Source organism: Scomber scombrus, chromosome 20 (genome assembly GCF_963691925.1).
Source record: "Scomber scombrus chromosome 20, fScoSco1.1, whole genome shotgun sequence".
NCBI classification, from domain to species: Eukaryota; Metazoa; Chordata; class Actinopteri; order Scombriformes; family Scombridae; genus Scomber; species Scomber scombrus.
This window is the reverse complement of record NC_084989.1, coordinates 13,882,757-13,906,455: the sequence shown is the minus strand read 5'-3', so window position 1 is coordinate 13,906,455 and position 23,699 is coordinate 13,882,757. Positions and strand designations below refer to the sequence as shown.

The window sequence follows — 23,699 nt, the reverse complement described above, 5'->3', positions numbered from 1 at the left end:
AAAAAAAAAAAAAAAAGCGCAGAAATCCGACCTGAGCGTCTCGGATGCTGCGGGGTATTCACCGCCTCCCGTTTTACCTAGGCTGCAGGTGTCACACGGAGCCCCAGAATGCAGTGCGGGCACAATGAGACCACTATGAAAGCGTACAATCCGCACAACCATCCGTGCGACAGATATTGTGGGCAAACTTCCTCGCTGTGTATGCGGGAGTTCAGCTCGGGGGGACAAAAGGGGTGTTTGAGGGGAAACGTGTGCGAGGTATTACAATCAGAGTTTGGCTGCTGCTACCCTGGATGCTCCACAGGGGCTCCAAAGCAAGATAGAACCCACAATTACAAATCTGGCATCAAACTTGTCCATTATATCATGCAGCCTCAGCATTGGAAGCACAGATACCTGAAGAAGATTACAATCTTTTATCTTTATTGAGGCTATCTCTTGGAGTCAAACATTATTAGCACCTTGTAATATCAGTGAAAGGCTTTACACAGGACACCAGTATCTGATGATGCTTTTTATTATTTGGTGTGAGCAACATAATATGTAAACATCAGCTGGCAGAGGATGAATGAGAGTTTTTATCATGTCAGTTGATATGGCTGTAAATCCAGGAGGTGAACTTGTTGACCCTGGTGTAGACCCCAGGTAGGTTTGGTCTGCCGCAGCCCGCCCCCCAGCTGACAATGCCAACCAGGAACCAACGACCCCCACCTGGCGCCTGACAGGACAGAGGACCCCCTGAGTCCCCCTGAGATGTAATTCATCCACATAAAAGACACAAAAAAAAAGAGAATACAGAGGCTGGTGAATGAGCTTCAAAAGTATACACCCACTGATATAAAATTAAAATGCAGGCAGTTTTGTGAGATTCAGTCAGGTGGGAGCTCACCCTGCAGGCGTCCCGCTCTCCAGAGGCGACCCCAGCACACAGCATGCGTGGTGAGACAGGTCCGTAGCTCTTCTTACACTCAGTCTGGCTCAGTATGGACACCTCGGCTTTCTGCAGCACTGAGGGCAACACTTTATCTGCAGGGGCCAATATGCAGCAGATTCAGAGGGCAGTTACACAAATACAGCTAATATATACAGCAGCATCATGACCAACAGAAAAGTGAAAATTTGGTGTTTTATGTTTGGTTAGTTAATAGTAAAGTAATTGTGTATCATTGGTTTGGTTGCATTCTCTGCGATCCCCTCATTGCCCCGTCTGAATATGTAACATTAGGGTTTAAAAAAAAAAAATCATTTACTTTATTGGGACAGTGATGTTTTAGGTCACTGCATGAAACTAGCCCTGCAAGACAATTCTCTTTTTAGGTTTGTTATAAGTATCTTAGAGCATAAAAGTCAGTGAATTTATCTGAGGAACTGCTCACCTTCCTCAGAGCGGTATCCCCACCCAGTAACCCAGCAGCGGTGGCTGTCGGTGACAGTGTGGGAAGGGGCTGGCAGGCACACAGGCTGGACCAGCGGGCTGAGGGAGGGAGGCCAGGGCTTCTTTAGCTGCAGCAGGGCGATGTCGTAGTCAAACATGTGCGCGTTATAATACTCGTGCACCACAATCCGCTGGATCTCTGCCACGTGTTTGGCACTGCCCTGTGTCAGCATGCCGAGATGGGCGCTCCAGTAGCGGGGATCAGACAGCCTGCGGGGTCAGAGGTCAGAGGTCAGAGAAACTGAAGGAGATTTTGCAGAGTCAAATTTTGTAGAGTTGATTTGTGATATTTTTTTTCTTCTTTATATTCTTCTTTTACTTCTTTATATGATTCAAATACATCATAACTACATGCTGATTATTATTTTAAGTGTTAGAATATTTTACATATTTAGGTACTAACTATTAAAAAAGTTATTAATTACCAGTAATAATTGTACTGTCATTTTTCCTTATAAAACCACTCACTACTTTTATTATATATCAAGTACATTAAGTAAGTATTAAGTATTAAGTAATAATTACCAGACAACATAAACTTGAAGATCTTCTGGCAAAAAATGTCTTTACTTAATTTTCAATTTGACATTTATTTATTTTTTTACATCTAACAAAATTATCAGTTAATTTGATCATTTTGAATCCCCCAAGATCCATCTGAGGGGTCACAATATGATTAAAGAGTTAAGAAAGCAAATAAAACCTATTTTTGCTCTGTTTCACAGAATTATGTAGTTTTTCCTTTCTTTAATTTTTGCTTTTTCTTGTGAAAATGTGCACTTCTACATCTATAGACCTCTAAAAATCCTTCATGTGAAACAGTCTCTTTGGTGAAAATGCTCTCAGCAATGTGTAACCTGTGGTTAGGGGAGCACTCACTGATTTGTTTCAGGCAGTTATAAGCCAAAAAGGTTGGGAAAACACTGCCTGATAATTTAATGTACGCCCGCTCAGTGTTTTGACTCTGAGGTTGTCACATACAGAATATACAGCATGAAGCAACATTCAATTAATGATCAGGGTGACTGACCTTTCCTTGCTGAAGCAGTGAGCAGCTGAGATAAGCCAATTAGAGGTAAGGACAGAGGCGCCACAGTACAGGTTACCAGCAAAGTGGAGGCTGACCTGCCAAGGCCACTCTCCGTCCACAGAGTTGACTCCGCCCACAATGCGCTGGGGTCCTGTAGATGACCCCACCCTCTTCACTGGGGAGGGACGACCACAGGCTGCAGAGAACAGAGTGATGAATTCTGTGCTGGTATGATTTTGCTGGATTAGCTCTACATAGAGGAGCATGGTTTGTGTGTGTGGATGTGCAAAATGTCCATTTATTTGGCCTTGATTGGTGTATATATAAACACATGTACAGTATATTACATCTATTACATCATCATAGCGCAGTTAAATTCAAGACATTACTGCCTCTAACATGTTATTTCTATAATTTTTATTATGTTCTGTTAAGAAATCTGCATGTATCAGCATGAGAGTATACAGTGGATACACCTATGCTGAGTCATCACCATGACAGACAAGTCTGCTGCTGCCTTATTAAAATGTTAGAGCTTTGGCGCACACACACGCGCATGTGTGCCCGGTATCAGTGAGTGATCAAAGACAGTCCTGCTCCAATCACCTTGAGACCTCATTGTGATAAAATAAGTGAAAACAGAGAGATCTATTACAGCAGGGTCACCTCAGTGTTGCAGGTCAGCAGGTTTGGAGCACACGGCCCGGTGGATTATAAAATAACAACAACTTTCTCATGAAACCACACAAAGGCAGAGAATTAGCAGCGTGGTGGCTGTGTACCAGCAGCTTCATTAATAGCAGATAAGTCAGCTGGGACGTGATGTTAATGAGACAGACAAATAATGTGATTATAATTAAGTTGAAGTCTGAAACTGGTTCTTTACTTGCTGTGCATAAGTTTCAAAGTTGTTTTGTGTATAATTTTGAGATGAATCTGAATTCTTTAAAATGAAAACATACCATCTCTTTAGAATTACCAGTAGTGCCTTACAAAAAGAAATTGTATGCACCATTGCACCTAAACATGTTGGCATTGAAGTTAGCTTAAAGATGTGACTGATTTATATGAAGAGAAGGGTGGAATTGGGATTGTTCAAAAATCTGTGGTGATATTTTTGGAGAAATAACTGTTTTCTTGTCACTGTGTCTTGAAGATGTGAGCATGGGGCCGGTAATGTGAACGCTCACCACAGTCTTCCTCATCACTATGGTCCTGACAGTCAGGAATACCATCACACTTTGCGTTCTTTTTTAGGATGCAGGAGCCACTGCTGCACTGATAACGGATTACTGAGCAGGTTGTTTCTGGCCAAAAAAAGAGAACACATTCATTAGTGGTTCTCAGATGAGAGGGTATCGACACAAGTTTGTTTTAAAGAAACTGCTAAAATTCATACCCTGAGTGCAGTTGATCTCATCTATTCCGTTGGTGCAATCTGTCTCTCCATTGCACACAAACAAAGGATGCATTGGACTATTGCCACCACAGTGCTTAGTGGGCCTCGCTGTGAAAATAAGCAACATTTTTCCAATGCGTGACTGACTTCTTGAGCCAATTAAACATTCAATTAAAAGAGAAATATTTCCTGATAATAATAAAAAGCCGTAACTTGTAGCACAACTTACAGCAGAAGACCTCATCACTTTCATCATGGCAGTCGTCCAGACCGTCGCAGCGTCGACTCTTCTCAACACACAGTCCTGTAGAGCACAGGAAGTGACTGTCTGGACAGGCTGGTGGACACAAGGGTGGGGAGAGAGGTTAGGACTGACATATGGTCTGCAAAAAGTAAGATGAAGGGAAAAATAAAGTGCATGTATGATTAATCTGCTTTAAATCTAGTAACTGAAAGCAAGTAGCTTCTAATATGATGCTGTTTAAAACTATATGAACAGTATATCTCAGCCTATTCTTTGTTTACTGTTGTTTTCTATAACAAGTTGAAAAATGTCCATTACATATTAAAGTAATTTTTACCATATTTCATCTCTTGAAAATATATTTATATTTTCAGAATGCACGCAAACAAACAGATCCAAATAGGCACTTATAATCCATTGTTTCCCACACTGCATCCTGACTCATGCTCTGGCCCTGCAGTGCTTACGTTGGCTGATATTGTAGCTGCTGTAAGATGCTTGAAAAGGGTGATCAGAGCTGCGTGAGCTGCAGCGAAACTCCACCTCTGGGTTGTTGTCAGCGATCCGAAACACTGTGCGGTGTCCCACATAGCTGCCACAGAAACTGTGAGGGGAGAGGAACCATCATCAGAGCATCTTATGCACACACAAATTAAGACAGTTTTAAATCATACATCCACTATGTAATAGGATGATTTCTTCTATATTAGGGAGACATTATCAAAGGTTGTAGATCATTTTATAGGTAAAGCATACTGTAAGTTTTATATTGGATTTGATTTTTCCCTGAAGCCTATATACATATACATACATGATCTCATTAACCTTCCACCAGCCATGGTCACAGCCCTTCATATCCTTTGATTTCAGTACATAGTTCTCAAACTGCAGAGCAACTCCTAAAGCAGAGTTAGGGGTCTATAATAAAAAATAGAACAGAAGACACAGATAATGCAAACTATTTCAAGTCACCAGTGAGTGCAAGTCATGTATGTGTGCTTGTTGGTGTGTGTGTGTGTGTACCCTACCTGAAACCTCCAGGTGCAGGAGCACTGAGGAGGCAGCAGGCTCGGGTGGAAGGGGCTGAAGATCTGACCGGTGATGTCAGGGTCTAATGCAGTTTCAATGTCAGACACGCACACTAGCAGAGAGATAAGACCAGAGAGACAGCACCAGAGCCAATAGGTTAGCACTACAAATATGATAATTCTGCTTTAGGACTTTTTTAGATACATCTGAGTAAGCCTGAAATGATTAAAAGCAGAAAAAACACATTTCTACACAAATGAGTTTACTTTTTAAAATCTGTAAGTCATCTCTAAATAATATTGAAACTGTTGCAAATAAATGTGTCATACTTTCTTCAGTGATGGCCTCAAAGTATCCTCTAAAGTTCTTGTTGCCATTAGTCATTCTGAAGGACAGCAGCATGACATTGGAGGTAGACACCAGGGAAAAGGAGCTGGACACTGGATCACACAGCCTGCAGCACAGAGATACGAAAGAGCATGTTGGAATGCTTGCAGCTGTAATATATGAAAAAAAACAACCTTCTCTATTAACATAAAGAGAGAAATCTGTAGTCCAATGAAAGCTGCAGACTCACCTGTGCAGAATGCGCCCTCTCATGGGCAGCAGAGCATCATACACAGTCAGGGCGTCATTCACACAGTCGCTGGGCTCAATGAGGAACGAGGTGACAGTCAGACGGATAAGGGAGCCGGGAACAGCAGTGAGCTTTACATGGCAACTTACACCACCCCATGATGAAAAGACGTTTAAAGAGACCCTCACCCCAGGAATGTTGGCATACATCTTATCTACACACTGTGAGCCTAGGAGAAGAGAAAAATATACTCAAGACTATCTCAAACACAGTGAGACATGTGACTTGCCACGCCTTACTGGAGGTGTTTTAGCCTACCTGCTGCATTTGATGTATAATCTGAGCGCAGGACAGCTGCAAGAGGACAAAAGTCAATCTCTCCAAGAGTACACACTGATAAACACACTTGGGATCCACAGACAGACACACAGACCCACCATTGATGAGGATGGAGTCTATATCGACTGGGAGACCCAGCAGGTAGCCTACAGAGGACCTGTTCTTTAGACTGGTGAGGATCGAGTCTCTGAGAATGATTCCTACACACTCCTCACACACGGCTGGGCTCTTCAGACGAGGGACCACAAACACCATCCAGAAATGCACTAACACACCACCCTTATTGTTGCTACTGAGTGAGGGAACAGCTTGAATTAAAATCCCTCCCCTTAATGCAGCACTTCAGTAAGATTTGTTGTGATTTTGTTACATGATGATGAATTGTACCTGAGGTCTGAAATGACAGCCTGCTTGTACAGCCTGGAGACTGGGGACATCTTGAACACACTGCTCACCTGCAACACACCAGCAATCAGAAGTAAACGCTCCTGATGTTCAGTTCCTAAACCTCATGTTCAGCAGAGTGACACCAAGACGTACCACATGCTGTATTTTGCTCGCCATGGACACAAACTCATGGGACTCAGCCTGACGGTACTCTGGGATAAACTCCACGTTGGCGACACGGAACATCCCAGCAAAATATGCTCCACTGTTGCTTTCTCGGCGAACTAAAGAAAATTGGTTGGTAGTACTACATATGACATCAGTCAGTCATATGGTGTAATGAGAATGTACAGATTAAGCCTAATAACCATGTGATGATGTGAGACATACTGTACCACACATGTAATTATAAAGCTGATTAAAGTATACATTTATTGATTTTTAAGGGAAAGTGTAAAGATTCTTACATGAAGTTGCATCATGTATACTTACAAATAAAGACCCACAGCAGTGACCACACGATCACCACCACCACAAACACCACCGCTGCGATGATGAGAGCGATGTGCTGGACATTCAAAAGACGGGTCCACAGGTTCTTGAGGGCCCCGGGCTTCCGTCTTCGCCTCCTGTACTTCCTGCGGAGCTTCTGCAGAGAGTGGTCCACTGTAGCCACCTCCACAGACACATCTGTAATCTACAGCCAGAAAAGAGGAGGAGCACTATCTCAGAAGCATTAAATTTCATGCGCCCTTTCAAGTTGTCACTTCAATCTGTCCCGATTCTAATAGGGGCAGGGTCAATAATGTTGAAATGATTCGAAGAAAGTGTCTCTTGATACTATTTGTTCCCTCCATAAGAATATTAAAGGCCTCAGGATTCAGTGTTGGAACAAAATAGCACCCAGCATGTGTGTGGCTCTGAGGACAATAAGCAGGTTGAATTACTGGAAAAACATCAAGGCGGTATAACCCTGCTGGTGCCATGCTTCTCTTATCACTGCCCTTTATCCAGGTCGGCTAGTTGACTTTACAGTAGGCTGAACAAAATGTTAATCAATACCGAACGCACAGACTTGAGTAAGCACGTGCTTCAACGGTTTTCATATGTCCCAGAATGCAAAAGAGGAACAAAAATTGTGATAAAGCTAAATAAAAGTGTCACAATTTGCTGTTAATCTTCCAACAATGATGTACAACATGTCTTCTGGTAATAATGTTGGTCACTTCATCCTGTTGCCTAAGAGAAACAGTGACTCCATCAGATGCAGAGCTTGGCACTCATTGAGTTACCTAATGCACATATATTATTCATTCATTGTCATCCCATACTGTCCAAGTGGTACTCAATCCATCACAAGCAAGCAGCGTAAAGACTCCCAAAAGAAAAGAACAGTTTGATCCATGTCTTCACTTATTTTATCAAGCAGCATGACAACTGATGCTACTTTAAACTTTAGATGTGTAAATAGATGACTTCTGAGGTTTAATCTGGAGAAACAGCAACAAATCTAGTTAAAATGTAATTTAATAAATAAAAATGAACTATATGTCATTGCTAGAAGAAAAATAACTCAAGGAAACACTGTACGTTACTTACGCTGGCAGCTCCCTGTTGAGATGCATCGTCTCTGTGCGTCTGCTCGTTCTCCTCGCGCTCTGCACCCATGACACAGGCATCCCTTCAGGTCTCTATCATCTAATTCCTGATTTCAGATTTTTAAGATCCATTCTCTTTCCCTTCAGAACAAAAACAGGCGTTTAAAAGGCAGCAGCAGACACAGACACACATAAAGTCACACAGCACACTGTGCCTTAGATGCACAGCCAGCAGGTGTGTGAAACCAGATCCTTCAGCACAGGCGAGCGGTGGAGAAACAGGGAGCTCACTGATGGCAACGAACCTCCTTCAGTCCTATGGATAATGTTTCATTCATTAACTTCTCTTGCTAGCTTTTACCTAATTCACGATTCAGCATGCCTTTGCCACAATGAAGTCTATTTGTTCCGCAGTAAAAGCTAACAAACAAATGGCTAGTTGCAAAAGCAAATAATAAAATACTTTTAAAGAGACAACATTTGGTACGTTTGTACAAGAGTTTTATTTACAGTGTTAACAGGTAGGTCAAAGTGTTTATCCTCTGGCTGTTTTGTGCTCAGAGGTGACAGACTTCATAACTCAAAAGAAAAAAGGGTCCAGCCTTTGTGAAATTGACTAAAACCATGTTTGTCAACATAAAAGCAGAATATACATTATTGTCAAAATGAACAAAAAAACAAAAAAATCTTTCAGCTGGAATTAATAAGACAAGGGGTGGGGTCTCTTGAACTTGAGTGAGCAGCATCTTAAACACAACATAACACATAACAAAACAGACGAGAGTCAGTATTTTAACACTTTTGTCTTGCCCCTTTAAAATTGTAGGCACTGAACTTCAACATGCAACAAAGACAGACAGACACATTAGGAGACACACATGAGGCACCAAAAAAAACATTCACATGCAGGAAGATACAAGAAAAAATAAAGTCTTCAGGACGGTTTGGGCGTGGTCTGAACATGCAGACAGAAAAAAAAAAGGATGAGGGAGCAAAGGCTCATTTCTTGAAAAAGGCGTTGCGGGTGATGCTGTACAACAGGTGATAAGGCTTTCGTTTTGGGGGCTCTGCCAGTGAAAAGACCTGCTGTTGAGGCACACTGGTTGGAATGGTGATGTGACGCTGGTGAAGTGGGTGAAGGTTTTGGTGTGGTGGGACAGGACCGCCGTAACCTATGGCTAAAAAGTGACAGGCAAAAGGAAAATCAAAGTTATGAATGAGAAATAAAAACAAAAACAAATGAAACAAAGAGTGGCTCAACAGCATGAAGAAAAAAGTGTTTTCTTTACATTTGATCTTCCCGTGTTTGGCTCTTCTGGCATTGACAATGGCCTGTTTTCTTTGCTCTTCACTGATCTCCATTCCTGTGAAGAGACATACACATAAACCTTCAGGTCAAAATATTTCCTACCACCCCCCTCTTTGAACACTGCTAACCTTTTATTTGGTATCTGAGCACAGTAGCTGTTTTGTATCATGAGTGAAAGGAATTCATCAACACTCACCCATCTCTTGGTCCTCCTTGATTCTGTGTCTCTCCTTGGCAAAGGCCTGTAACCACCTCTGCTTGTCCTCAGCCTTCCTGCAGCACAGCACACACATTAACTCCAGAGTGGAGGCGTGGCGCAGGCGCAGCGCATTCTTTAGGGTCAGACCCAGGTCTGAGTCCCGCCCGTCAGGCATGTCCAGCACCTCGGTCTGGTCCATATCCAGTCGTCCACGATAGTGGAGCAGGTCCCTACGCAGGACATCTTTTTTGCAGAAGACCAGCTGGTGGTCAAAAAGGAAGAAGCTGCGCTGCTGCATTTTGCCTTGCCGGACTACTCGAGTCAGCTCACCAGAGTGGATCAGCTCTGAGCTGCGCTCTAGCACATCAGGTCCCTACAATAACACAAGCATTCACAAAGGGTCAAAACATTTATAATCACCAAAGAATCAACACAATTTTCTTAAAGCTAACTATATATAATCAATTGCCAGCATTAAGATTGGAGGGACATTTAATAGTCATCATCACCTCCCAGTGTAGAATGGCGACCTGCCAGTGAGCGATGGTGTCAATACTCTCCAGCCTTCTCTTCCTCTCATTGATCAGACTGGCAACATTCTTCATTGCTTCATATGCTTTGCTCACTCCACTGTAGTCACTGCAATAAATAAGACAGGGAACAGTGAGCATAGGGCCCACCATAGAAACAAAGAATACAAAGCACATTCCCAGTGACACAATGGTTCCATCTGAAGTGTAAAGAAGAGAGTAATTAAACCACTGGCACCAAGATGAGCTCTTTATTTAAGATGAAATAGTTTGAAACATAATACAGATCCCTGTGATGAATGAATGAATCATTGATGTTACTGATTGATTAATGGTACCTCATACTAGGCTATTTAAACAAGAATTAGTAGCTGCTTGCTTATAGCTTTCGAGGGAAGTGTTCAGTGTTATTGTAGTGTTAAATGTATCCATAGCAACAAGCACAATTGGGTCCTGCAGCGAGCAACAGTGTCAATATTGAATTTGATGGCTTAGGGTCTATGTACTATATAAACTTTCATATATGTTAGTGTAGGGTGGTAGAAGATAATGGTGTACGCTGGAGTGAAGTGAAGGTGCGGTCTTTGTATGCTTGTGTAAACAGTGATATGATGTTTGCTCAAAATGTACAAGTAGTGAAGAAGTAAAGTGATGAATTTGCCTCAGTGTACCTGTGGTCTTTGGGGGTGTACTTGAGCAGTTCTCCCAGCTGCAGGGGGTATTTACAAATCTTCTGGACGGGTGTGAGCAAGAAACCAGCTATGGAAATGTCAATCATCTGCTGAAGGAGTCGACAGGCCTCAAAGAAATGCTTATATCGCCCCGACTTCATGAGGCGCTGCAGCTCCGCACAGGCGGCTGGATGAGTGTTGCAGTAGTCTGAGTAGATAGAAAAGCCCTCCCCCTTTGAAAAAAAAGAGACATTCACTGAAAAATTTCAACTTCTGAATGAGGTAAATAAATTGGTCTGTTATTAGACTGAGCGTGGCCATTACCTGCAGGAGAAAGCAAGATCCTATTTCACTGAGATGAGGTTGCTCTTTGTTGTACTTCTTCTCCAGGTCTCGAAGGAACTGCCTCTGGAACTTGTAGATGTCCTCTATGTTGCTGAATATGGTCTTCAACTGCAGCTCATTGAACATGTCCGGGTGTTTATTGCACTGACGGATGTAACCCTGAGAAGATTCAAATAACCATTATTATTTACACTGTGATGAGTCATGAAAACAGTTCAGACACTGGCCAACAGGGGGTGCTGAATGGTGGAGTTGAATGTTTTAGTATAAAATGCATTTCTAAAATATAAATGTGGTTTATTTTGAATAAATAATATGGTGAAGAGTGTTGACATTTATTAGAACAGACAAAAATGTCAACTGGATACAAAACTTGAGAAATGCTGTGATCCTGCTGAGGCTCATACCTCACAGATGTCCCGCAGGTGCTTGATGTAGATACGTTCAGTGCTCATGATTTCCTTAACCACATTGGTTCTCATCTGCTCCTTGTGCTGGGCACTGTGTGTGTCCCTTGGAGTTGGATCTTCCTGGTCTGTTACGCTCTCCACACTTTCTGCACTCGAGTCCTCCTGGTTCACACGCACCTGAAACACATCCCCCGCAAACACAGTGGCACATAAATATGTCAGTTTGCTAACTTCAAGTCAGAATCACTTTTCCAGAACATATTTTAGCCCAATTATTTCTTTCTTCCAGTTTAAAATGACTTAAACTGTATTACAAATACTTTGCTTAACACTCAAATCATTCATTTTAAGATTTCATGAAATTAAGTGTAATTTTCAGCAATTACAAAAGAAAGTACAATAACTATTTCATCTACAAAAAACTCTACTCTGCATCACTATAGCAACAGCATGTGCAAGTTTAACCAACTCCTGTTTGGTAACATTGATTCAACTACAAGCAATTACACAGCAGACGCCCATCTGCTAATCAAATAACCTCACCATGGTTACCACCGACTGCCTAATTAAGACTCAACTGTCAATCAGCACCGGTCACCACAGAAACCAGCTGAACCTCTGAGGTCTGAAGTCTTTCACATACTGTGTTAAGAGGGCTGGTGAGGTTTGTTTGGAGCTAAGCCAGTTTGCAAATCTTTTCTGTGCTGCTGGAGAGCAAACATGTGTCAAACACACAGGTCAGGAAGTCTACTTACCCGCACAAAACTGGAGGGGAACCAGCCCTCCTTGTCAGCACCCCTGCCCCACCACCAATCCTTGTCTGGGGCTTCCACTACACGGATAACATCTCCAGCCTTGAAGGCCAGCTCCTGCTCCTCCATGGTCACATGGTCCCAGAGTGCCTCAGCATACACCGTCTGGCCAGAGCTTATACACTGAGTAGAGCACACACACACACACACAGATAAGATAAAGACGCAATTACATGAAGGCAAAGCCCATGTCTACCATGTAAGATTATGTCTACACTGTAATAGATGTCTGTTGCACTGAACTGGGGCAAAACATCTTGAAAACACCCAACATGAGAACATTTTCACATGGCACGCATAAAACAAGATACATGCTGCATCATAAATTTAATTCACATTCTTGGAGACGATGTTAGCGAGCGTTGCAACGTGTCAAGTGAGTTTCCCTCCTCAGCCTCACCTCATTGAGCACAGCGAGCTCCACCCCTGGCTGGAGGTGGGCTGTGACATCAGTCAGCTCATCAAAGCTGCCCTCCTCCTCCTCACTCACGCTGTCATCAAGTGTTGCTGAGCACTGAGACACACCATCTGCAACGCATACACAGTCGTTATCAAAACTGTGTGTGGATCCGAAAATGTTCTGTCAAAATTGAGATAATCCACAAAAACAAGGCACAGATGCAGGCACACCCACACCCTGCTCTGTACCAACATTTGCCTCCAACACACTTATTAACATTCCCAGACTCAACTTTCCTACAGACAACAACTTGTAATCTTTTGTCAAATATCAACAACCCAGGTTCTCACCGCTAAGCACTCTGTGAAGCTTGCGCCGTCCAACGCGGTCCAGTCCGATGGGGGTGCTCTGGGAGAGGGTGGAGGGCCGAAACCTGGCAGACACTCCTCGATAGGGGGGCACCTGGTGGGAGGGGATGGGTGGCCGTGACAGGGACTGCAGAAGGGATAAAAGAAAGATCCTGGGATTTAGGAAGAGCTCACTTCTGATTCAAGTGATTCAAGTCTAAACAGAGCCAATAGGAACAATCAATTCATCTATTAACATGTATGAATAGTTCATTCTTCCTTTAACTGTGAAAACCTACAGAAGGAAGGCCGTCCTCCTTCTCCTCCGCATCAGCAGAATACACATCCTCAACTCCCATCACTGAGATGGGCCGCTGCCTCCTGCCCTGAATGTTGCCGTTCATGGTACAGCTCTCAGGACTCTCCCCATTCCCGCACTCATCATTACTACTGCTGTCTTTATGCAGTGATGCATTTTCTGTCCTTTGCCCGGCATGCCGCTCTGCCACTTCCTCTGGAATGGAGTGCTTCCTGGAAATGAGCTGTGCATAATCCGAGATTGGCCGAGGTCTTGGGCGCCCACTTCTTCGTCTGGGCTTGACGGAGGATGTTTCTGTGGAAGCCGCAGCTGCATCTGTGGGCGATGTGGGTGATGTGGGTGAGTCAGAGAGGCACGTTGGGGAGATGGGAGGGGTGCTGCTGCTGGTTGTTGGTGAGACTTCCTCTGTTTGGAGAAGTGTTTCTTGTCCTTGGTGATCTGATGTCGCCTGAGGATCAAAGGTAAAAAAATTGCAAACTCCATAAGGGCAGTTATATTGACCTTCTCCTGTTCAATGACCTGCAATATACATAGACTTGGAACATAATGTCTACAGGGAAGAACATCGGTTATAAGTCATAAAAGCGCCAAATAGAAACAACTTGTCTGAACTTTATCAGGATTCTCGTGAGAAACTTGATAATCAAGTGAGAGTATTCAGGTTCTCACAGTGATTGACTCCACACATTGAACACAACCAACCCCCATGCTTATCAAATGCAAACAAGAGCAGCAGCAGCAAATGCACAAATATTCCACAATTAAATGTTATCATACTGCATGTATTGTATGGTCGACAGTCAAATATTGGTTAACAGTAACTCATTTGGAAATTGTTGTTATAAGTCTTAAGTTAGTCAGCCAGTGACAATCAAACCTCACCTCTTGGTTTTCTCGATCTGGGTCCATTCCTCGGCATATACACTGGAAAGGCACACAGTGGACGAGCACCATTGTGAAATATAAACAGGCCTGCGTCCCCAGTGCTTAGTCCCTAATTATTTTAAGGTCAGTAAAAGCCACCTGACTTCTATAGTAAACAAATTTGATTTTTTCAGTTCATCTTTAAAAGGCAAAATCCTACACTAAGACCAAAACACATCTCATTATAACTGTGTGATTATGGTCTTGTCTATCCTGCTGGTGCTACTAGCTGTCCTGGGCCCGGTGTACACGGTGTTGGACTTTGATCCACTGGGCTTCGGTAAGAGGGAGGGAAGCAAGAGGGAAGGGGGAGAAGCAAGGCGGGGGCTGTGCTCGCTCGCTACTGCCTACCTTTCCAGACACACACAGGACTATTGAGCTGTTTTGCGCAAGGCCCACTAATCATAAACAAAGCCTAATCATTAACTGTGTCTACTCCTTCAGTGTGCTTGGCAGCACAGAACAGTTGGCTTCAGCATGTGACACCGCTACAACGCAAGTCAGTATATCATACAGAGGGCAAGCACAACAGGAAAATGATGGCGAAGCAAAATGTCATTATTTAGTTCATGTCGAAGGGGACATTGGATGATATATGGCTAAGGCTGTAACGTATGAGCACCGTCCTGACAAATATCACGTCGACACGAGAACTTATCTCAATGGGTTAGAATCATGCCATTTTTAAAGATTGCTTCATAAAATCACTGCTTAGAGGAGTGACCTTTAATTTCCTAAGACAAGGGTCAATGCCACTCAATTAGAAGATTGTTAAATGATTATGCTGAACTAAATGATAAGGAGGAGATTCAATCTTTCCTCTTTCTCCCAGTGCTTACTTCCTCTTTGAAACTTAAAAGAGAGCTAACCTGTAACCTATTGATTTCTAATGATAAACGTTGCTGTCAGTATGTGATAGTGTAAAACTTCTTGCTGCTTTGTTGTCTTTCAGTTGAAGTACAGTGTATCTCTCTGCATGCAGTGAAAAAGATCTGTGATCAAACAGACCAGCTGCACAAAGATAACATCTTAGCTTTATGTCATCATTATTGTATTACACACGTCCTGGCTTGTAGTATATCAGACTATTGGCATCTTCTGAGCCAATGAGCAGGGAGGATCAGGTAGATAAATATTGACTGCTAAAAGAAAAAAATAAATATATACAAGGGGGGACCCAAAATTTCCCAGAAGCCATCAATAGTATGGGAGAAGGGTGTAGTTATAGGATTTGCGGCTACGTAGCGTGAGAATTGATTTGGGCCTTGAAAGGGATGAAAGATTTGCCACCATGGAAGAAATCCAGGAAGTAGTGCGGGAGGTTTTGGAAATGGTGACAACAGATACCTGCAGGAAATGTTTTGAAGAATGGGGGAAGCACTTGGATATGTGCACTGCACCTGCAGTACTGCAAGGAGAGTACTTTGCAGGGGATTAGAAAGGTACTACTGACAGATTCATAATGACAGTTTTTTTAACAATTCTGGGAATTTTTGACCCCCCCGTACAACTGTATACTAAGAAAACTGGATTATTTCACAACAGATTCCTGCCATCTTTATGCACATGCCAATTTACTCCCTTACCTTAACTGATAGTGAGTTGAACCTCGCCCGTTCTTGGCTTTGTGACAGCTCTTCTTGGCTGAGCGTAGATGAACTGCATTCTGTATTCTCTGTCTGTTTATTACCATTTCTTATTGCAACAGTGAAAGATTCTGAATGAGCGAAGACACCAGTGTTAGGCAAAGTCTCTTCTGTTCTCTTTGGGGGCTCCAAAGAAACTGGAACCGGGACCTGGTGCTGCTGTGAACTGACGTCATGTTCAGGCTCTGAGTGAATTAGTGGGTTGTGTTCAACGGACATAACCCGAGCTCTGACGGGCGAGGGCCGGCGCTGTCTCTCACTGGCTGTTAGACAAGGCACACGGCGGGAGTAGTCATCATGGAGACGGGTCAGGGGTGACATGGTAGGTGGAGAAGTAGGGCTGGGGGAGGGACTTCGTCTGTGACGGACAGTTAAGTCAGTCATGCTGCCTACTAGCTTCAGCATCTGCCCCTTGGCCTTCACAGGGCTCTTTCTGTGGCTACCAGCGTGGCCTCGGAGGTCCACTGAGGAGGCACTGGCTGTCCTCTGGATGTTTGTCGTCCCATTTGATGTGTTCATCCTCTGGGAGTATGCCTGTTGTGAAGGAGGGCCTGGAGATGGAGCTTTGCATCTGAAAGGTGCCTTAAATATATGAAGGTTCTCTGCACTTTTGCTCAGTCTGCTCAGCACCTTCACATTTGTGTTCTCACTCATGTACTCTGTTTGGGCATTGACCTCAGAGTTTTGATCTGCTTTTTGAGTGTCTGCAGTTTCATTTGTGCTTCTCCCTGCTAGTCTCCCATTCCCTGTGTCAAGTAAAGAGATGCGTCCTGCCCCGTACGCTCTCCTGATACTCCTTGAGAAGCGCGAATTCCTTTGGAGGCCATCTCCATCATCATTTTCCTCATCATCGTAGTCCTCAATGTCTGAGCCACACTGACTCATTCCAGCCATCTTTTGGCCAGTAATATTTCCATTAGACACAGAGACACCTTCTGCAATCTTTAAATGATTTGTTGCATCATCTAGCTGAGGGTCAATGTTGTTGACAACTGTGCCATTAGCCATTTCCTGATTGGATGTAGGCCCATGCTCTCCATCATGGTTGGTTGCCCCTTTACTCTGGATGCCCTGGAGCACAGAGGAGCGCAGTTTTTTGAAGGAGTCCATGACGCCCAGTCCTTGGAGTCCAGACCAGGACTGGGGGCCGCTGCTGCTGTCATTGCTGTGGGTTAAAGTGGGACTATCAGTGCTTGGACTCTGAGAAGGAACAGCGGCCTTTTTCGAGCTAGAAAAAAGCCGCATTATTCTTGAGGAGTGGGGCTTTCCTTCAGCTTGAGCTATAACAGGGTTGGACCAGGCGGAGGAGTTGATACCATTCAATCGGTTCTCATCGGCAAGAGAACCTGCAGTCATTGGTTGTACTTGGGCACTGCACCCAGACAGCAGATATGGGACTGCATTTCTCTCAGCATGACTCTGGAAAGGGAATAAATCACTGAGAGGTCGGCTCCGAATCACTGGGTCAGCTTTAGAGTTGTGGAGGCACGGGAGAGAGTCTTCGCTTGTGGACAAGACTCTGTCCTTTTGTTCTGCCTGCAAAACCAAAGAGATAAATTCAGTGACCTCTACATGTTGTGATATAGAAGACTTTCTGCAAAGTGGGCTAGGCATTTATACCTTGATGATCCTACTTATAGGTTGCCGTGAAAGAATAGATTATATTTGTTCAACAAATAAACTGAGTAAAAGAAAAATATTGTTGCAGCAATACTGCAGCACTATAAACTGCTGAGAAAGCATAAACATGAACAGTCCTGTACATACCCTTAAAGGGATGGGAGCACAAGAATTAATTATAGAGTGTTTACAGTACACTTTCCTCTGGGTTTGTGTCTAACAGGAGGAACAGGGAGCAGAAAGGGAGGCAGGCAGATAAACAGAAAGCAGACTATCTCTCAGTGTGCACAGGGTCCTGAGGAGTCAGACATCTTTCACTGAGAACACTACGTGCATTTGTCCTTGGTGCTGTATTTCAATGTCTGAGGAGGGCTGAGGCCCATGTTGGGGTGAAGTTGTGCTAAGTTCAGTTTTGTGTATGTGTGTGTGTATGTGTGTGTGTGTGTGTGTGTGTGTCCATGCGTGTGTGCATGTGTGTGTATGTGTATGACTCAGGGCAGTGGCTAATGCAGCTGAGCCTTTGAAGTGAGGCTTTGTGAGCGTGACTAAGCAATGAAAGTTGCTAATCCATTGTGATTAATGCAATAAATTGCCCAGTTTTCTCCAGATTACGTAGATGATGAGGTGGCTGTAATGGGGAGGACTGTGTGGTCTTCAAATCAACAACACTTTTCAACTCCTTCATAATGGTCCACTGATACACAATTTCTCATTGTCTGTGTATATAGAACTCCTTCACAATGCCTATTCCAAAGTCTCTGTTATGACTGGATTAAGCTGTGTTTGCTGTTGGTATGGTCGCTGTAGAACTGAAAAGTGACTCAAATAAATATTAAACCAGCAAACCAACACCAGTAACCATTTGATTACAAATGACTATAACTGCATTTCAATAGAGTAACATAAGTGTATATGAAGTGCTGCACTTGGTTGATATTTGTTAAATTACTTGTTTCTTCTGAAAAAACAAACAAAAAAACCCAACATTTTCTACACTTCCCTGACAGGTGTTCCTCCATGGTCGGCAGGAGGAGTAAGCATCTCAATAGTTTAGCTAGTTGACCTTTTTCCAGAAACAGAATGGTCCAAAGTATATGAGACTTTCTTTGTCATAAAAACAATTTGAATTTGAATATTTGAATAATAGGTTTATCACTGCATGAGACTAGACATTGTCTATAGTTTTAGGTACAGCAGTAATATGATATAGCTAAAGTACTTACAAGTCATATTATTCAAGGCCACAGTTGCTTACATGGTTCATCATAATATTCACATCACTACTGATTGTTAAACAACATTTCTAGCAGAAAACTATTATGTAATCCTCCTAATAATGCTTAAAAATGTTGTAAATATTGCTCGGCCCCCAATCTGTTTTTTAAAGGTTTGAAAACAGTGTTGCTTCCACTGATTGCTGTGTGGACCGGCTGGGAGTGGAGAGGGATCCTGGAAGGCTCCCATGCCTCCCATCCCTGTGCATGTTCAGCAACAGATGGGCTTTCTCAGTCAAACTCTCTGTGGAATCTGCTGTCACTTCAACCAGCTCCCTCCATCACGCTGAACACTTATGTAAACACAGAGCCACCGCTGCCAAGCACCGCTGTTGACAGACAGTAACCACCCTTCTTGAACAATGTGCTGCTTTCAAATCTATGCTGAATTGTCTTCTTGTACTTTTTTGCTCCTCGGCCACTGATGAATCCCGTTGAGCAGAAACTGGAAATAAATGGGATCAATTATTCCATCTATTTACCAAGCAGAAAGATAGGAGATAGGAGAGGAATGTCCTCTCCTATCTCCTATGAGCGGGGGCTCATTTTTGTTTTGAATACCTACGTCCTGCTATCAGCCGCTCTACCAACTGCACTATCCTTCAACACCATTATGCCTTCACCCCACACTTGGCGCCAACTGGACTGTGACAGTTGGCACTAGCTAATACTTGGCAGTGCTGTTAGTCAGAACCAAGCTGACACAGGTGGTGACCATTTTCACAGAGAGGCAAGAGTGACTTCAAACATTTTATATGCAATATGATGGTTTACAACTTTCCAGTATATTAGTTCCTAAACAAAGCCATAACATTCTAAAAATAGCATAAATTCATAAAATAGCTTCCTTAAATGCATTAAACTTAACAGCAATGCTAGTTTTGATGTACACAGCAGAATCACTTGTTACACAAACACTGTATTTTTTTATGGGAAACATTTCCCCCCCCCCTCTAAAAACAGATAAATCTACTCTATGTTGTACTGCTTCTTTTTTAAGGTACTTCATTCCTGTAGTGTCCAGAATACAAATAACAACCAAAGTACAGGATTACATTGTACTAAAAGGAATAAAGCTGAGGAAATCTTTCATTTGATTTAAGTAATATCTCAAAAGTTGTGACCCGAGATTAGATTTTAAATTCTGTCATTGTTTTCTTTCTGAAGGGACAGAGAAATAAACTATGCAAATAAAATATGTAACAAAAAAAGAATCTACTACAACCATTTCTATAGCAATGCTAATTGCAAAATCCAGACAGAATATTACTTACGTATATGTTAATACCACGCCCTAAGGTCTGTGAATGCAGGTCACTTTTACTATGTTAAACTTTACTCTATCATCTTTACTCTGCTGTACTGCGTAGTAGGATCACTGCAGCTCTCCGGCTTCTTCCTGCTAAGCAGTGGATGGGAGCGGCACGCTGAGGCCCTGGTCCAGAGTTAATTAAAAGCTCAGGGAGGAGTCCCCCCCCCCCACACACATGGCAGCCAGCTGGAGCCAGCTGGAGCCTGCCTCAGATTATTCTCCAAGAGACGAGGATGAACACGCACCCAGATACATAAACATGTACACAAAGGTAAAAAGCATGCACTCCAAAAACAGACACGCAATTAGTTTGAGCATCCTTTCTCAAAGTGCACGTCCCATGACCATGTGCATGCCTGGGGAAGGAGGAAAGCATTTCAATCACTGACTCCCTTCCTGTTTGGCCTGAAAACCCAGGCGATTATGTAAGCAGTCATAAACACATAAGTGACCTCCTACCCATAGTTCACCTCTGCAGAGGTATGTCTTGCCTGAGGCTAGGATAAAGCTCATTAGACCAGAATGAACTGAGCATTTAATTAAAAGACCGCCAGACAGACAGTATCAAGGGAAAATATTGTCATTTTCCATTTTCTGGCTTAACCCTGAGACAGACATAGCCACACCGGAGCAACACTAATGTCCTTCTTTTGTAAATCCACTCTACTGGTTGTCTATTTGCCTAGACGAATTAAAGCTGCAAGGAAGACATACTTCAAGGATGTGCTAAAACAACAGCACGCAGTATTTTAAAGAGCAGATTAGCTGATTAGCATAGTTGTAGTTTGTGTGTGTAACACAGCTTCTGTGAAACCTGAGCTGAACGTACTGTATGGGGCGACAAGAAAAAGAAGATGAGTTCTTGTGTGAGGTTGCATAAGCAGCTGGCAAGATTAACCAACACTTGACAAAATCTGAATTAAACATTTGAACTCACATCAAAATCTTTTTAGCCTGAGTGCTCGTTAACGGTCTGTAACTGACTGTGCAGCCGCTTTTTCAAGATGAAAAGTGGCAGCTAGTAGAAAAGGGAACAGTGTGTGGGAATGGGAGTGTGTATGTTTGTTTGTGTATAGCCTATATTCCTCTTCCATCCCTGTAATAATCAGATTAGCAGAGCTTTACCAGTCTGTGTTCATGACTGGTTTCATCTACACATGATAGTCTAATCAGGTAGACAACTAGGCTATTCAGCACTGACTGAGAGTGACACTCAAAAGGCTTGTAAACAGCCCACCAGGACACGACTGCAGGGGGCAACTTGGCTGGTGTTCACTCAAATGTTTAAGGATGGAAATTAAGAGATGAAGGCTAAAATTCCTCTGAAAGCGTCTGTAATGAATATGCTCGTTCTTTTGTGTTCAACTCAAACCCATTAATTACCAGCAATCATTCTTTATGGCAACACTGATTTACATGATTTAAAAAAATGACAATATTTCCTGTCCCGATCAGGGGAGCACACCCACATTACCAGTTAAGTTTCCTAGGTAAAGTTTCACATTTGACCATGACCTAGTTCCTCATTCTTTATCTGGCAGAAAAAAGAAGACTTTAAGACACCACGCCCCTTTCCATAGACCGTGAGAAGTACATGTACAAGCCAGACCAGGGAGTGTCACACACCAGCCACTTACTCACCTGATCTGTGGCGGACTGTCATGGAGACAGACAACCAGAAATCTAACACCACACAGTGTGCAAGGCTTAGAGAGGACAAAAAAGCACTGAGCCTCGTTGTCACCAGTCAACAGTGTAACCTGACAGAGCTATAACAATATCTAAAAGGCTGCTCCATCAACTTTCAAATTAATGGAAACAGAAAGGTTCTCAAGAGCTTAAATCTGTCAAGATATAGGAATCTGAGACTCTTAAAAAAAGGTTTCCCATCAGTTTCTGAGCTTGGAAATAGTTTATGCTCCTGATTTTAAAACAGTTTTCTGATAAATAAAAAAAAAACTCAGCATCTTCCTGGTGCAAATGTCCTTTCATTGATAGCACTGCTTTATAGATTTAATTATACAGAATATGGAAACAAATCTCCAGACTAGGTGTTGTATTTTATGTCTTGTGGCTGATATACAGCTGTGAAGGTAAGTTAAAGTAGTTAAGTGTAAAATCGGATTGCAGTTGTTTAGTCATAATGTTAAAAATATATATATATATGATTTTAGCACACTGTAAAAGTAGTGGACTCTGAACTATTAAACAATGAAATCTAGACACTAGATTTTTATCTCTGGTGTAAAAGTCCATCTCAGGAGCCTTGAACTGAGCTGCAGTGATCTCTGCAGAATCAACAAGTGTAGCCAAGTTACCTGCTAGGAAAGAAGCAGACTGAAAACAAGCAGCTATGAAAGGGGATTACATTGAGTAGTTTTCTAAGCTCATAAAGAACTCGGGGCCAAACTGCTTATTTATTTCTGCATTAATTAACTTTCTTCGGCCATAAAGCTCTTTGTAGTTGCTGGTCCCCAGCCCCTCCTTCACCAGCTCCCTGTACAGCCTGGCATCTCCCACATCACTATAACAACCAGGGCTGTAATGCACTACAATAACCCCCTCTGGTCCCATTTCAACCAAGAACAGAAGAGGGAGAAAAACACTACAACTGTAATGTGAACCTTTTAGGCACACACTTAAAAAGTATTGATTGAAGTAGCTATTGATTAGAACTTATGCTATCTATAAATGAAATATGAAGTATCTATGCAACTTAAAGGAAAACCAAAAACAAAAAGCTCACCCTGCTCATAGTCGCTGATGTTGTCCTCCTGACCTTTCTTTCTCACATCAACAGAGCAGCTGTTTTTGTTGTTCAGCCATAATGAAATGGCTTCTCTGAGGTCCCACGGCTTGCTGCCTCGCACTCATTGTCCACTCGTAAAAACATGTCGGGTGCCAAAAAACAGCAGGATAGCTGCGTTATTCCTGCTAACTAGTACAACCGCAACATCTTGAGACAAACGACTGGCTGACACCGAGCTAGCAACTTGAGCTAACTCACTGACTCAATGATAAACTTCTTAATTGCGCAAGCTCTGTGGCTTTTGATGTGCGTTTCTCGAACCGGCAAAACTAGTTGGTAGTCAAGGAAATGAACAAAATAAATACTGAATCATAAGATATCGATCGAAGTTGCTCAAGAAAAGCTCGTAATTTCGGTGGGAAATCCAGTTGGAATGAGTCTTTCTTGGAGGAGAGAGCTGGCGAGCATCTTAATGCACTTGTTGCAGTGTTTGCGAGGGGCGGGGCTTAGTGAGGTTAGGAGAAAGCTTACTGGTTGACCGCAGCGTAACCATTTCACCGACAGCCAATCATAATTCAGTAGATGAAACCGTGACCACAAAACCACGCCCCCGGTGTAGCGCACTTCATTGAAGAAAAAAAAAGAGAGAAGACAATGTTGCACCTCACTTCCTGCGATTTGTTGAAGACAAAAAAAGACTGGACCTTCCAGTTAGTGCTGCGGTGTCTTACTTGTGTCATGCCAAGACAATTAATGTGTCGGGAAATTTCTCTTACGCGTGCCCATCCCCAAAT

General features: G+C 42.9%; 2 protein-coding genes across 4 annotated transcripts; both read right to left on the bottom strand.

Annotated features, from left to right (window-relative positions):
- Positions 1-586: 586 nt before the first annotated feature.
- On the bottom strand, positions 587-6,701 carry tmprss7 (transmembrane serine protease 7). Its single transcript, XM_062441576.1, has 16 exons — positions 6,594-6,701; positions 6,441-6,508; positions 6,152-6,345; positions 6,033-6,068; positions 5,715-5,943; positions 5,467-5,591; positions 5,137-5,249; positions 4,920-5,026; positions 4,576-4,712; positions 4,094-4,201; positions 3,865-3,972; positions 3,656-3,772; positions 2,466-2,661; positions 1,377-1,645; positions 890-1,026; positions 587-748 (listed from the first exon to the last, which is right to left on the bottom strand). Exons 1-16 carry the CDS (start codon positions 6,684-6,686, stop codon positions 587-589), a joined length of 2,199 nt encoding a protein of 732 aa, XP_062297560.1. The 5' UTR covers positions 6,687-6,701.
- A 1,827-nt stretch (positions 6,702-8,528) lies between these two features.
- spata13 (spermatogenesis associated 13) lies at positions 8,529-23,269 on the bottom strand. Of its 3 annotated transcripts, XM_062441555.1 has the most exons (13): positions 22,903-23,269; positions 15,891-17,486; positions 13,361-13,828; positions 13,065-13,209; positions 12,715-12,842; positions 12,258-12,437; positions 11,500-11,679; positions 11,072-11,251; positions 10,748-10,980; positions 10,056-10,185; positions 9,544-9,919; positions 9,328-9,402; positions 8,529-9,216 (listed from the first exon to the last, which is right to left on the bottom strand). In XM_062441555.1, the coding sequence occupies exons 1-13, from the start codon at positions 22,909-22,911 to the stop codon at positions 9,038-9,040; spliced, it is 3,879 nt and encodes a 1,292-aa protein (XP_062297539.1). In that variant the 5' UTR covers positions 22,912-23,269; the 3' UTR covers positions 8,529-9,037. The 3 variants fall into 3 exon arrangements, with proteins under 3 accessions (XP_062297539.1, XP_062297540.1, XP_062297541.1); XM_062441556.1 differs by lacking the exons at positions 15,891-17,486; positions 22,903-23,269 and adding an exon at positions 14,263-14,764; XM_062441557.1 differs by lacking the exons at positions 13,361-13,828; positions 15,891-17,486; positions 22,903-23,269 and adding an exon at positions 14,263-14,763.
- Positions 23,270-23,699: the final 430 nt, after the last annotated feature.

Coding starts and splice junctions, on each gene's coding strand:
- spata13 (XM_062441555.1), bottom strand. Junction 13,829..15,890: donor TCAACTCACTATCAGTTAAG/GTAAGGGAGTAA, acceptor TTTGATCCTCAG/GCGACATCAGATCACCAAGG. Junction 12,843..13,064: donor GCTTCACAGAGTGCTTAGCG/GTGAGAACCTGG, acceptor TATGCGTTGCAG/ATGGTGTGTCTCAGTGCTCA.
- tmprss7 (XM_062441576.1), bottom strand. CDS start 6,686: ATGTTCCGTGTCGCCAACGTGGAGTTTATCCCAGAGTACCGTCAGGCT. Junction 3,773..3,864: donor TGAGATCAACTGCACTCAGG/GTATGAATTTTA, acceptor TTTTTTGGCCAG/AAACAACCTGCTCAGTAATC. Junction 2,662..3,655: donor TAGTGATGAGGAAGACTGTG/GTGAGCGTTCAC, acceptor TGTTCTCTGCAG/CCTGTGGTCGTCCCTCCCCA.